The sequence below is a fragment of the Zootoca vivipara genome, chromosome 11 (assembly GCF_965207765.1).
Source record: "Zootoca vivipara chromosome 11, rZooViv2.hap1.1, whole genome shotgun sequence".
Classification (NCBI taxonomy): Eukaryota; Metazoa; Chordata; class Lepidosauria; order Squamata; family Lacertidae; genus Zootoca; species Zootoca vivipara.
Window position 1 is genome coordinate 52,804,651 of NC_142594.1, and position 14,574 is coordinate 52,819,224.

At 46.3% G+C, this 14,574-nt stretch overlaps 2 protein-coding genes across 34 annotated transcripts in view; both read right to left on the reverse strand.

The window, feature by feature from the left end:
- The window catches only part of OBSCN (obscurin, cytoskeletal calmodulin and titin-interacting RhoGEF), a 304,918-nt gene that overhangs the window by 11,932 nt on the left and 278,412 nt on the right, over positions 1–14,574 (reverse strand). For all 33 annotated transcript variants that reach the window (XM_088654044.1, XM_088654041.1, XM_088654038.1 and 30 more), the window contains 4 exons: positions 12,968–13,138; positions 9,523–9,613; positions 5,991–6,230; positions 4,848–5,071 (listed from right to left, as the gene is read on the reverse strand). In XM_088654044.1, the coding sequence (XP_088510170.1) occupies positions 4,848–5,071; positions 5,991–6,230; positions 9,523–9,613; positions 12,968–13,138 (726 nt within the window). The remainder of the gene's footprint in view (positions 1–4,847; positions 5,072–5,990; positions 6,231–9,522; positions 9,614–12,967; positions 13,139–14,574) is intronic.
- On the reverse strand, positions 505–4,585 carry LOC118091759 (5-beta-cholestane-3-alpha,7-alpha-diol 12-alpha-hydroxylase-like). The gene has a single exon (XM_035129080.3). It carries the CDS (start codon positions 2,880–2,882, stop codon positions 1,359–1,361), a length of 1,524 nt encoding a protein of 507 aa, XP_034984971.1. The 5' UTR covers positions 2,883–4,585; the 3' UTR covers positions 505–1,358.

Here is a 14,574-nt window from a genome sequence, read left to right on the forward strand (position 1 = left end):
GGGGAGAGCTGCTCAAAGTCCTGTAATGCTCTTGGTCATGACTTCCCAGTAACCAAGGAAGTGCTGCAGCTTCCCCTACATCAGAAGCTAGTCTGAGTCAGGGCTGTTGCTGTTGCTGGCTCTGCCTCCTGCCTCCCCTGTTGTTACTATCCTGAGGCTGCTTGAATAAGGTGCTCTGCCTATACTGTACTGGTTTCTTGTTTATATTGCACAAATTGCATTTTTAAAGGAATCAAAATAACTTCCTTCTTAAAGGAAATGTGTTTTCTTTGGAAAATGTGAGTGCATCAAATACGTTGGTTACAGAAACGCTTGCTGTAAATAAATGATTAATTGTTTTAATGCCTCTCTTACATGTCTTGCAATAATATTCAGGTTGGCTTCTCCTAGTAAAGTATTAATCCGTGCAGTTACAGTGGAAGTGAATTATTTTCCTCCAAAGGAAAAGTTAAGAAAGCAAGCTTTACAAACAAAAACCAGTCAGGACCCAAAACACAACTGAGGATCAATTAATGAGTAAACTTTAATAAGAGCCAAAAAGTAAAGTAAAGTACTAACTCTCTTTCTCCTCAATCTACCACCAATTATTTGGGCTTCTTATTTTCAAGATACTGTACCACAAGACAGACAAATGGCGATATCCCTGGAGACATGAAAATGGAGACTTGTTGATGGGCATTGGTCAACAGTAGCAAAACTGAAAATACCAAAATGTATTGAATAAGCGTCTTTCGCAAGACAGTCAGGAGAATTGCAAACGATTATGAAATGTTCACAAACCAGACTGGACGGACCTGGCATTCTTTTTACACAATGTTGATTGAAACAAACCATGTATAGGAAAGGGTATGTGAGGGAAATGAGACCCTAGCAGCAAGCATGAGTTTTATGCCTTAGAAATACAATATTTATAACTTGTAAGCAAGGAAGAGAGTTTGGGGCAACCATCATACAGGAAAGAGAGGACCAATATTCCGATCTAATGTACATCAAATATTCCACAGAAGAGCCCCCAAAAGTTGAAAGGCCACCTGTCTCCACTTTATTTCTTAAAAATGGTGAAAAAAGGGCGAGATAATAGAATCACAGAATGGTAGAGTCAGAAGGGAGCCTGAGGGTCATCTAGTCCCACCCCCAGCAAGGCAGGAATCTCAACTAAAGCATTCATGACAGGTGGACAGATAAAATGCATCATTGAGTGATACTTGCGTCTTACCAAACTTTATTGGGCAAAGAGTACATTCTTCCACAAGTTTTGCCCCAAACATAGAAGCATACGATTGATTTCTTTTAAAACTTAATTTGGCCTGAAGATTCGCAGGCACTTGACGCCAGGTTATTTCCCCTGCCTCCTACCTTCAATGGCGAAGTCGATACCTGAACTGAACATCGTGTGTTGGCTGCATCACACCAACCCCACAGCGGTTCTTGATCACAGGAGGGAATTCCTCCTCCATGTTAACCAGCTGCATATCAAAGTATGTCAGCATCAGGAAGGCAAAGAGTTTTAGCTGATTGGTAGCAAAGTAACGCCCAGGGCACATGGACCCTACACCCCAAGGCATGGAAAAATACTTCACCTTTTCCCCATTCTTATAGAATCTCTTCTTTGTGCCATCTAGGCTGAGGAACCTGTCATATTTGAAAACATGGGGATCTGGGTGGATTTCCGGGTCCATATGTGCTGCCACAAAGGGGAAAAGTGCAACTCTGTCTCCTTTGCGCAGGAGATATTGTCTTCCATCGTTCATCTTGAGTTCTAGGTCCACCACCACAACCCTGGTCAACAGTGGTATTGTTGTCAGTCTCAGAGTCTCTTCCACAGCACTGTCCAAGATGGGGGTCTTGTCTAACATCTCCTTGGTGACATTAAGCACTGCGCCCCCTGCCCTCACTTCCTGGCCAGATTCTCCCACCACTCTGTCCACTTCTTTCCTCACCTCATCCATTGCCTTGGGGTTTTTCAACAGGTAGGCAAGAAGCCAGAAGGAAGCTGGGCCGGAATTAGCTTGAAATCCCCAGAGCAACGTAAAAAACAGCCGCCCCTGCATGTATTCAGGAGTCCCAGCCTCATCCAGCTGCTCTTGCAGGTCAGTTATCCAACCACTGATATTTTCCTTTTTGTATACTTCCTTTACAGACATGATGTTCCAGAAGTGTCTCTTCAGAGACTCGGCTTCTTTTTTCTCTCTGGGAGACAGCGTGGAAGAAGCTAATCCCGGGAAGAAACTATCAAATTTGCAAAACTCTACGAACACATCTTCAGAGTCAGCTAGGTCACACCTCTCAGCATCTTCTTTGCCCTTTCCACCTTTACTCTGTGCATTTCCAAACACAGCAAGGTATCCGGCCTTAAAGAGCATGTTGTAGCTGAAGTGGAACAATCCGTCCTGTTTCCACGACTTCTGCCCTCCTGCCGGACTCAGGCTGTGGCGCATCACTCTATGCAAGCTTTCCATCATGGCCTGGGTCATCACCACGAGCCCATTGCCCCTGAGGTGCTTAGTGTTGACTGTCTCTAGTATTTTTAGAGTCATTTCTGAATGCTGGAACCCAAACACTTGGGCCACAAAGTGTGATACATTTAAATCCAGCCTGGTTCTTGCTTCCTTCACAATAGCTCCATAGGAGAGTGGGTCCATCAGAAAGGTGAAATAATATCCTCCAAACAGTACCGTGAAGATATCTCCATGCTTCTTCTGCATCCTCTGCAAGAAGTCAACGCTGTCCTTTCGGTAGCTCAATGCATGTCCAAGCCATGGGATGAGGCCTTTATCTAAAGGGGGTTCTTGGGCTCTTCTCTGGCGGAACGCCCCCACCAGATAGAGACCCCCCAATATGCATGCCAGGACGGCAAATAGGACTATCACCCAGAAAGCCATCTCTCGGAGCTCTGTGATATAAAAGCACAAGCCAGCTCTTGCAGGGGAAAAACAAGTGGTTGCCAAAAGTTGCTTCACTTATCATGAATCTAGGTGGAGCCAGTAAGCAGAGCAAGCAAAGGTTAACCCTTGCTAAGGTTAATTTTTTTTGCACTAGAATAATATCAAGTGTTCCTTATGCAGAGAAAACCATAAAGATAATTAACAAACTGGGATTTGGAATGGATGGAAGTATGTCTTTTTAATTCCTATTGCAGTTAATTTATTTATTTTATTAAAAAGCCCTTTAAATTGGAAGTACTCAGCTTTTAAGCACCTACAGTGGTGCCTCGCCTTACGAAGGCAATCCGTCCCGCGGCGCTCTTCGTAAGTCAAAACCTTCGGTTGTCAAAGCGCCTGTTGTGCGCGTGCGCGAAGTGCGGTTATGCGCTTTGCGCATGCGCAGACCGTACGTGCTGCTTCTGCGCAGGCGCAGAACGTGCATGCAGTGAAAAGACTTCTGGGTTTGCCAACTTCGTGCGTTGAAACCTTTGGAAGTCGAGGCACTCGGATGTCGAGGTACCACTGTAACTTCTTCTTTTTAAGCAACATAAACACAGATTTATATTAATAGATCTAACTTAAGAACAAAAGAAGGGAGGCAACAAAATGAGGAAGGGTGGGAGAGGGGGAATGTGGATGACAAAAGCGGGAGGGGAGAATCAAACATAGGACAAGAATTGCAGGGCAAAGGAGGATAAGGAAGTGGGGGGTTAGTGATGCAGTTGTGGGAAAGGGAGGCAAAGTTCTTAATTCACACTACCTGAAGCAATATGCAAACCATTTATTGCACACTTTCCCTCCTCCAAAACTATAAACAGCCACTGTGGCGCTGTATAGAAATATATGGTCTTTCTCTGCTCTTCGTCCTGCTCCCAAGGATTGGAGCTCCTGTCACTCACTGCAAGTCCTTAAGGGCAGCAGTTCCTTGTTGCCCTTGGATTTTCTGGCTCCACAACCCTGGCTTTTGCCACAGAGAATGTGAGGGCAGCGAATTCCATCTATAATAATGACTAACTGGCTGAACTGGAGCTAGGGTCATTGAGCTGAGTGCCATCGCTATTTGCGATGTGGGGCTACAACTGACAACACAATAGTTTCGATAAGTGGCTCTGTGGTTTTGCTCTGAGTTGAGGAGTGGGCCACCAAGGTGGAACACGCACTCTGCAAGTGGAAAGACCCAGCTTGAAACCCTTGCTTTTCTAGTCAAAAGAATCTTAGGTAGCAGCACTTTGAAGAAACCCCATCTGAAGCTTTAGAGTGCCGCCACAGTCCAATAGAGTAGACTGGGTTACATGGCCCAACCCTGTCCAACTCAAGACATGGCATCTTCATTTGTCCCCATGATCACCGAGTTCCTTACCTTCCAAGTCACGGCAGAATCCGGGACCGGCAGCCGTGTGACACCAGAAGTTGCGTCGACATAACTTCTGGTGTCGTTTTGCCCTTCTATGGGGACCAAAAATGGCCGCTGCCGGCTTCGAAAGTCGCTTCTATGCATGTCAGGAAGTGCGTCGACGCAACTTCCGGTGTCGCTCTGCCCATCTATGGGCACCAAAAATGGCCGCCGCCAACACCGGAAGTCACGTCTATGCACTTCCGGACATGCGTAGATGTGACTTTTGAAGCCAGTGGCAGCCATTTTGGGTGACCATAGAAGGGCAAATCAGAAAGAAAAAAATGGCCGCCTGCAGGAGAAAATAATGGAGAAAAACGGGAGATGAAGTGATACGGGGGAACCACTGGGAAAAGGTAAGTAAAAACGGGGGTTTCCCGGAGAAAATGGGGTACTTGGCAGCTATGCCGAGTTCACCAGGCCTTTCAGACTTGGATAAAACCAGATCCAAGATAACTTGCAAAACAACATCAAAGCTGTGGTTACATAAAGTCCAAGATAAGGCATATAACAAATCACTGATTACTCACCCATAGTTTCTACATAGTCCGTGCACCCGTTGAGGGTAATGATTCTGTCAGGTTCATAGAACTGTGCATTGCCAAAGTCCAGGAGTTTGAGCAGGTTTGGTTCAGTGATAATCATATTTTCAGACCTCAGATCCAAGTGCAGGATATTCTGAGCATGGAGGTATTCCACAGCACTAAGAATCTGCCACAGATAGTCTCTAACTTCCACCTCTGAATAGGATGACCTACAAAAGAGAACCTGGTTACACCACAGCACTTTCTTAATTCTCCATAAGACTAAAATCCGTTGGTGCTAAGCAAGGGATGCACATAAATACATTTTTTTCTAGATACAGTTGGATGGGTGTTAGTGTGAGCATATCACTAAAGAAAAGGCAGAGGTTATTTTAAAAACTACATTTCTCAGACCTTCCTTACTGTGTGTGTCTCTGTGTGTATAATACATATAGTGTAGCACATGTAGTGTAGATACACAGAGAGAGAGCACACCCCAGATTTCCAGGGATTTTCAGGTTTCAGGTTTTGGTAACCAATCTCGTAAACACACACACACAGTGGTGCCTCGACTTACGAATTTAATCCGTTCCGAAGGCACCTTTGTAGGTTGAAAAATTCGTAAGTCGAAAAGCGCCATTGGAAACACGATTTCCCATAGGAATGCATTGGAAACGGAAAAATTCGTAAGTCGAAGCAACCCTATCTAAAAATTTGTAAGCTGAAAAATCCCTGTCTAAAACCACTGTGGTTTCCTTTCGGATGTCGAGACATTCGTAAGCGCGCGGCCATTAGCCCCGTTCGTAAGTCGAAAAATTAGGTTGTCGAGTCGTTCGTAAGTCGAGGTACCACTGTAATGTAAAATAAGGAAGTAGTTTTCCAGCCAAGGCTAGGGGTTATTGCAACAGAAGACCCCCCCTTCTGTGACTACCACTTCCTCTTTTTTAAAAGGTGGGTCCTGCTTTGGAAAACGTTGAAGCCTACTGGTCTATACTGGTCTTCTTCATCTGGCACCCTCACACTGGGTTGCCTATGGAAATTTTACAATGGAACCTCAGAAAGCTGTATTCTGAGGAGGAGGAGGAGAAAAGAGGCCTCCACAGCTTTTGTGGCTGATGCATATTTCGTTAGTTGGACAAGCAGCCTTACCTTCCAGCCAAAGCATTGAGAAGCTCAGGGCCAACACAAAGTTCTGTGATCAGCACCAGGTGGCGTGGGCTCACGTAGGCCCCCTGCAGCTGCCCGATGTTGGTGTGGTGAAGCTTCCTCAGGATGTGATACTCCTGGAGCACATCTTCCTTATCTTCTTGCCTATAGGGAATGATCTTGGCAGCCAAAGCATTTCCGCTGAGCTTTTCTCTGCACTGCTTGATGATGCTGAAGCGCCCTCTGTCCCGAGGTGGAGCAGCAAAGAAGGGGAAGGAACGTAAGAGAGGGTTGAGCTGGATGTTCTTCCTTACCTGGTGATGCCCCACCCACCCACATTCTGCCATGCTTTGAGAAGACTGTCCTACTAGATGGCACCGAACCGTGCTTAGGAGCTGCTGCTAAAAAGGACTCACAGAAGTCAACACAAACTGTTGCTTCCCCAAGTGAGACTTCAGCACAGCGAGCAACTGACCCAGCAGCCTTCTTGGGAGATATTGTTTGCGGTATCATGTGATACTGATTATCATGTGAGGGACTCTGCATTCTTTCCCTCTGTCACTCACCTGGCCTTCCTTGAAGGAAATTGCAAGCAACAAAAACTCTACCCCAGGCATCCCCAAACTTTGGCCCTCCAGATGTTTTGGACTACAATTCCCATCTTCCCCGACCACTGGTCCTGTTAGCTAGGGATCATGGGAGTTGTAGGCCAAAACATCTGGAGGGCCGCAGTTTGGGGATGCCTGCTCTACCCTCTAACCCACACTGCATCTAAGTTGAATCTTTGATTTCGTTGTATATTTTCTGTTGTTGTCAATGAGTTTTGTCAACCACACTTCCCCACTGATAAAAACCAGGCACAGCTGTAAATGTGTAAGCCAGGCAATGAAAGACACCCTAGGAGTGCCTGATAGCACAAGGTCAGACTTATCTTCTACCCTTTCCCTTAAAAAAAGAGAGGTGTGGAAGGTTTGATGGCTATTTCCTTCCCTCTCCAGCTCTGACTCCTCCTCAGTCTGCATTCCCCTCTATCAGCAGTCCACAGATGCAGTACTGCATATCCAGGCAAGCTATTACCATTGTACATAGGGGAAAATGCACATCCCCTTATTTACAGTGGTGCCTCGCAAGACGAATTTAATTCGTTCCACGGGTCAATTCGTTTTGCAAAAAATTCGTCTTGCGAATCATGGTTTCCCATAGGAATGCATTGAAATTTCTTTTTTTGCCCATAGGAACGCATTAGTTAAATTTCAATGCATTCCTATGGGAAACCGCGATTTGCAAGACGAATTTTTCGCAAGAGTCACCATCAGATCGCAAGACGCATTTGTTTTGCGAAAAATTCTTCTGGCAGGGCATTCGTCTTGTGAGGTACCACTGTACCCCTGACCGTTAGGTCCAGTCGTGACCAACTCTGGGGTTGCGGCGCTCATCTCGCATTATTGGCCAAGGGAGCTGGCGTACAGCTTCCAGGTCATGTGGCCAGCATGACTAAGTCACTTCTGGCAAACCAGAGCAGGGCATGGAAACGCCGTTTACCTTCCCGCTGGAGCGGTACCTATTTATCTACTTGCACTTTGACGTGCTTTCGAATTGCTAGTTTGGCAGGAGCAGGGACCGAGCAACGGGAGCTCACCCCGTCACAGGGATTCGAACCGCTGACCTTTTGATTGGTAAGCCCTAGGCTCAGTGGTTTAGACCACAGCACCACCGATGTGGAGTAAGGAAGAACAAATTAGCGAATCAAAGGTTGAAAGGATAATGAAAGGAATAGATGAGATTAAAGTAAGCAAATTTAGGGAGCTCGAACTAAATTTTTTTCTAAAATGGTATAGAACTCCGACCCAGCTAGCTAATATGATACCAGGATTGAACCCTAACTGCTGGCACTGTGAAGAAGCCAAGAGATGGTTCTCCATAGCTGCCAAGTTATCCCTTTTTTAAAGGGATTTTCCCTTATGCTGAATAGGCTTCCTCGCGAGAAAAGGGAAAACTTGGCAGCTATGATGGTTCTCCCATATGTATTGTGAATGCCCAGAGGTAAGGAGATTTTGGAATAAAACCCTTAAGGTTATTAATGAAGTCTTTAAAGTGAAGTTACCTATAGACTTCACTCTTATGACAATGGGTATATTAGGAAACACGGCCATAGAGAAAGGTGACCAGCAGACGTTCAAAGCAATGATACTAGCAGGAAAGGCAACAATAGTTTTAGGTTGGAAAGACAGAGAAAAATGGACAGTAGAGGTCTGGACTAATTATTTGTTTGGATTTATTCAGTCAGACATTGTGGCAGTAACGTCACAGGAAATAACATGGAGGGCCAAGTCTACTATAATAAGGACCAGATGGAACCCCTATCTTCAATGGATAACAACTACTGGATCAGAAGACACCCAGTGGAAATTAAAGACATTGTGCCCGTGGCTGAGGACAACTGTTTGAACCCTTCTAATGGATTATGGGTGGGGGAGGGGGTGGGAAGGGAAAGGAAAAACGGTACGGGAAATTAAAAATTGGAAGGAGAGAATATAATGTATGTAAAAATCCTCGTACTTTAATAAAAATCTTTAAAAAGAAAAGAAAAGACCACAGCACCACCTGTGTCCCTGGGCTATAGAGGCCCTTAAATTCTACATAACCACAACTGGGGGGGGGATTTGGTGCTGCTGCTACGGGGGTGGGGGGCTTTTAGAAAGCAAAGAGGGCCAGTTCTTAAGGCCACATTATTTCTCAGCAACACCTATACGTACTGAGCGGACCATGCCTGCCAAGAGCACCATTTCCCTTTCTTAAAAAGCTTGTTACAGGTAGGTAGCCGTGCTTCCTGCTTAGCAGGCTAAATTTCTCCACATATAGAACTTGGAGGAATCCGACTAAGTGGTTACTAAGGAGCAGTGAGAGATTTTACTTTCTTGGGCTCCTTGATCACTGCAGATGGTGACAGCAGTCACGAAATTAAAAGACGCCTGCTTCTTGGGAGAAAAGCAATGACAAACCTAGACAGCATCTTAAAAAGCAGAGACATCACCTTGCCGACGAAGGTCCGTATAGTTAAAGCTATGGTTTTCCCAGTAGTGATGTATGGAAGTGAGAGCTGGACCATAAAGAAGGCTGATCGCCGAAGAATTGATGCTTTTGAATTATGGTGCTGGAGGAGACTCTTGAGAGTCCCATGGACTGCTAGAAGATCAAACCTATCAATTCTTAAGGAAATCAGCCCTGAGTGCTCCCTGGAAGGACAGATCGTGAAGCTGAGGCTCCAATACTTTGGCCACCTCATGAGAAGAGAAGAATCCTTGGAAAAGACCCTGATGTTGGGAAAGATTGAGGGCACTAGGAGAAGGGGACGACAGAGGACAAGATGGTTGGACAGTGTTCTCGAAGCTACGAACATGAGTTTGACCAAACTACGGGAGGCAGTGCAAGACAGGAGTGCCTGGCGTGCTATGGTCCATGGGGTCACGAAGAGTCGGACACGACTAAACGACTAAACAACAACAAGGAGCAGTGAGCCAATGGAAATCTGTACCTTTTAATTTCCGTCTGGAAGGCATACGTCTGGTGGGTTGGCTGAGCAGGAGCTGTCATTTGGCTGTCCTCTGGGTCCACAGACTGGAATGCTGCGGGGTGAGAGGTGGGTGGGTGGGGGTGGGAAGCAGAGATAGAAGTAGGAAAATGCCAACGCATGCAATCAGGGTTGAAAGAGGAAAATAGCTAGAAATAGCTAGAAAAAATCCCCAGCATCGGTTTCCAAGGCTGCTTTCAAGTTAATTAAGCCCTAGACAATCAAGGGTGTTCTTCGTTTCCCAAATATCCCCATGACCATGGAAGGACGTTTCAACATCCCAGGAGCATTCCAGGAAGAGTGCCAGCTGGAGAGGTGCCTTGCAGAGATGCCAGAAAGCAATGCAAGGTTGTTGTTTTTTAAAGTAAAAAAAAGGAGGAACACCCCTTAGCCACCCCATGACCACTGATTATTAAAGTTAAGTTCTAATTATTATTATTATTATTTATTATTTATACCCCGCCCATCTGGCTGGGTTTCCCTAGCCACTCTCGGCGGCTTCCAACAGAAATATTAAAATACACTAATTTCTTAAAGATTAAAAGCTTCCCTAAACAGGGCTGCCTTCAGATGTCCTCTAAAAGTCTGGTAGTTGTTTTTTCTCTTTGACATCTGATGGGAGGGCGTTCCACAGGGTGGGCGCCACTACCGAGAAGGCCCTCTGCCTGGTTCCCTGTAACTTGGCTTCTCGCAGGGAGGGAACCGCCAGAAGGCCCTCGGCACTGGACCTCAGTGTCCGGGCAGAACGATGGGGGTGGAGACGCTCCTTCCAAGTGCTCCTTCCAAATGCTCATAAACCATCCCTGAAAATGTCACCAAAACTTTCAGGAAAAATGACTACCTCTTTTGAGGGGCTAGGAGGGGAGGAGGAGTTTTGTGAAATTGTTGGATGAAGTTTGGCACAGCATTAATGTGCAGTTATTTTAAAGAAATTATAAAGGCTTCCATGTGTTCTGGGCTATCTATGCTATGTTTATTTTATCGTTCTAAGCCACCCTAGGACCTTATGGTAAAGGGTGAGTAAGAAATCTAATAATGCTAATAATAACAGCAGCAGTGCCCCCCACCCGCCTCCCAGGTAGTAACTGTCATGCCAAATGGCAGATCTGAGGCCTATGCTGCTAATATAATTGTACAGTGGTGCCTCGCTAGACGAATTTAATTCGTTCCACAGGTCTTTTCTTATAACGAAAAATTCGTCTAGCGAATCCCATAGGAATGCATTGAAATTTTTTTGAGCTTTTTTTTGCCCATTGGAATGCATTAATTGAATTTCAATGCATTCCTATGGGAAACCGCGATTCGCTAGACGAATTTTTCGTAAAACGCATTCGTCTAGTGAGGCAACCTCCGCTAGAAAAAACTTTTCGTTAAGCGGAAATTTCGTTAAGCAGGGCATTCGTTACGCGAGTCACTATTACTATTACTGAATTTATTGGGTTACACCTATTCAAAATTCAGAACAGTTAAAACAAATGGCGGGAATAGGGTGGGCTCTGAAAACACGCATCTCAGGTGTAAAAGATCAGGGCAAAGAGGAGTGTCTTCTGCATCCTCCGAAAGCTGTGTAGCCAAGAAGTCGCACACATCTCTGTGTGGAGGGAATTCCACAACTTAGGGGCTGCCACATAGGAGAAGGCATACCACTTGGACTTCTGAGGGAGGTACAACTACCAAGAGGCCCCCTCTGTCTATCTTAGCACCTGGGAGGGTCTATGGGGCATGAAGGTCCAGAGCTCACTGCATGATGTTTAAAATAGTGAGCTCTCAGGTATACTGCCAGCAGAGTTCCTGTATATGCTCTAAACATTCTAAGTGGCCTATTCCTGTGGCAGTGCCTCCTAGGGATAGGGAAATCTGCTAATTTCAGTATCTCTCATTTTCTCATTTTTCCAATCTTAGGTTCCCTCTGCCACATTCCCACATAGGTTGTGATTTTAAACAAGATAAAAGGTCCTCATGAAAATTCACTAGTATTTTAGTGGAAATTTCTCCTAATACACATTCTCCTAATATATTCTTATATATAATTGCATTATATACATTGTTTTGCAAAGCATCCCCCACCCCAATAATGCATTTCTGCATGTTATTTTCACTAATTTATGCATTTATATGTACACTCAACCCTATTATTGCCGTGTTTCTCTGAAAATAAGCCATTCCCCCAAAATAAGCCATACCCCGAAAATAAGCCATAGTGATAGGCAGTTTAACCTTGTAGGTTAAACTGTACCATACTTAATAAAAAAAATAAGACATCCCCTGAAAATAAGCGACCATGTTTTGTTTTTTTGAGGAAAATTAAATATAAGACGGTGTCTTATTTTTGGAGAAACACGGTATATGCCTTTTTCTACACATTATTTGCAAAATTCGGAGAAGCTCATCAAACCACAGCTGGGTTCCCATTTGCATATGGTTTCCTAAAGTGTGAAATATATAAATCTGTCTTTAAATGTCAACTGAATTAACTTTTTCCCTAGTCCCTCCTGCCCCTCAGAAAGCTGTTCCTGAAAACAGGATGATGCTCAGACTTGACCTCCAATGGAGAACAAGGAGCTACAACTGGGACAGCAGCAGCAACAACATCATGAAGAGAAGCCCTGGGTGTCAGGAGTATGGGCAGGAGTCAGGCTCTGGGGCCTGTAGTGCTTTGCAGGACTGGGGCCTGCCTCAGCTTGTGCTGGAGAGGCAAGGAGTGACCACTCAGGTGAGACCACTTGATACCTCACTGCACCTGGTGGCAGGAGCTGGGAGGGATAAAAGCTCAGCATTTCCCTTCAGCTCTTTGCCGCAGCAACGCTATCCCTGCCTGGTTGCATCTGGCCTCTTGCTCCTTGCTCCTTGGTTCCATGCCTTGCCGACGCCTTGCTCCTTGGATCCTCGCCTTTGCCGACGCCTTGATCCTCGACCCTTGGACCTTTGCCTTGCCGACACCTTGCTCCTTGACTCCCAGACCTTCGCCTCTGCCTTGCTCCTTGACCCTGAGACTGCCTGCTGCTGGACCCTCAGCCCTGCACCTGCTCCTGCTTCTACACCACCATCTTGCCTCTGGTCCTGACGTCCTCAGCCAGGGCTTCAACCACCCGCCGACCGGACCGTGACACTGGGCCTTGCACATGCAGTTGGGTTTCTAGGCATGGCTAAGTCTCCTGGATTCCAGTGAAATGGCAGAAGTCATGAGACTTGTTCATCCCCCTCCCTCCTTAGCTGTGGTGTTTTGGAGAGTTCTTTCCACAGAGGAGCAAAGGCAACAATGCAAAGATCAGGATTCCAGCCGGAATGAGAAGGATGGAGGAAACAAAAGAACATTGTCATCTCACGTGGCTATAAATGGCAATTCCAGGCTTATGTTGCTGAAGAGGAAAAGTACAGGAACTCTATCCACTGTGGATTATGTTGTTACCTGCTGGATCTGTGTCACCAATTCTCACTTTGGCCGTTGGGTTGCTATACGGCCCTACACCGCTTTTGCTGACGCAGGCGAACCGGAAGGATAACACCAAACCCCGAGGGAGATGCTCAGCAGTGTAGCAACACTCCGAGATGTCACTGGCCAGGGTCTTCCATTCACCGTCTGGGCCAATAAAAGAGAAGAAATAAAGTTTAGTATTTAAATACAGTGGGCTGCATGTAACAATGTCATATTTTGACCAGATGGGCTTGGATTACGATGCACAGGGAGGGTGATTTCCAGCTGTTGCAGAAATGAATATTCTGTCTTCTATCACTTTAGACAGGTGCACTAATGAAGAGATGTGTGTGATCTCTCAAATGCACAATATTCAGTCCCAGTGGCGTAGCTTCATGCTCTGCCAGCCGGGGCGGAGAGAAGGCAGGGGCGGGGCTGGCACACATTCTGGGGGCGGGGGGCGCCGCCCGTGAGGGGCACGTTTTGAGGCGGGACGTGCCGCCCGTGGGGGCAGGGTGCACGTTTTGGGGGTGGGGCGCATCGCCCGTGGGGGCAGGGTGCAAGTTTTGGACGGGAAGCGTCACCCGTGGGGGCAGGGCGCGTGTTTTGGGGCGGGACTCACTGCCCGTAGGGGCATGGTGCGCATTCTGGGGTGTGGCACCCAGCGCAGGCGGGTGGGGCAGCCGCCATGGCACCCTCAGGATCACGCGCTGCCTGGGGCGGGGTGCCCCCAACGCCCCTCCCTTGCTACGCCCCTGTTCAGTCCTGCACCCGTCCTTCTCACCTCTCTATGGGATTTCATTTTTTAATGAATTTTATGTTACTTCAAGCTGTTTCCTTGAAAGCAGCCTCATACTTTCTCAAGATTGGGAAAGGAACCAGATTGTTTTTAAAAGCCTCTCTCTGCCGAAGAGAACTAAAAAGGTTTAGAATGCAAATCCAGATTTCTCAGAAGTGAAGAGCTTTCATTATGGAAAACAGTTCAGAGAACCCAGAGCAATATGATTAGACCACATTCGCTTTCTATTGCCGTTTTGTAGTCCTTTGCGCAACATATTTTGTAGGATTTGAAGCAATGAGCACCCCACCCTCAATTACTATTTGTTAATAGAATGGGGGGGGGGGAGCCATTGGCAAGGCTGGTTCTATCACAGGCACCCCCAAACTTCGGCCCTCCAGATGTTTTGGACTACAATTCCCATCATCCCTGACCACTGGTCCTGTTAGCTAGGGATCATGGGAGTTGTAGGCCAAAACATCTGGAGGGCCCCAATTTTGGGATGCCTGCTCTATCATGTTTGGCTTTTATCTAAAGAGCTGTCACATGGAAGATGGAGCAAGCTTGTTTTCTCCAGCTCTGGAAGGTAGGACTCAAACCAATGGCTTCAAGTTACAAGAAAGGAGATTCTGACTAAATATAGCTGGTGCTAAGAGCTGTTCAACAGTGGAACAGTCTCCCTCGGGAGGTTGTGGACTCTCCTTCATTGGAATTTTAAGGCAGAGGTTGGATGGCCATCTGTCATGGATGCTTTAGCTGAGATTCCTGCATTACAGGGGGTTGGACTAGAAGACCCTTGGGTCCCTCTAAGATTATATGATTT

What these genes read in the sequence shown, in the direction of transcription:
- LOC118091759 (XM_035129080.3), bottom strand. Translation starts at nt 2,882, where the DNA reads ATGGCTTTCTGGGTGATAGTCCTATTTGCCGTCCTGGCATGCATATTG.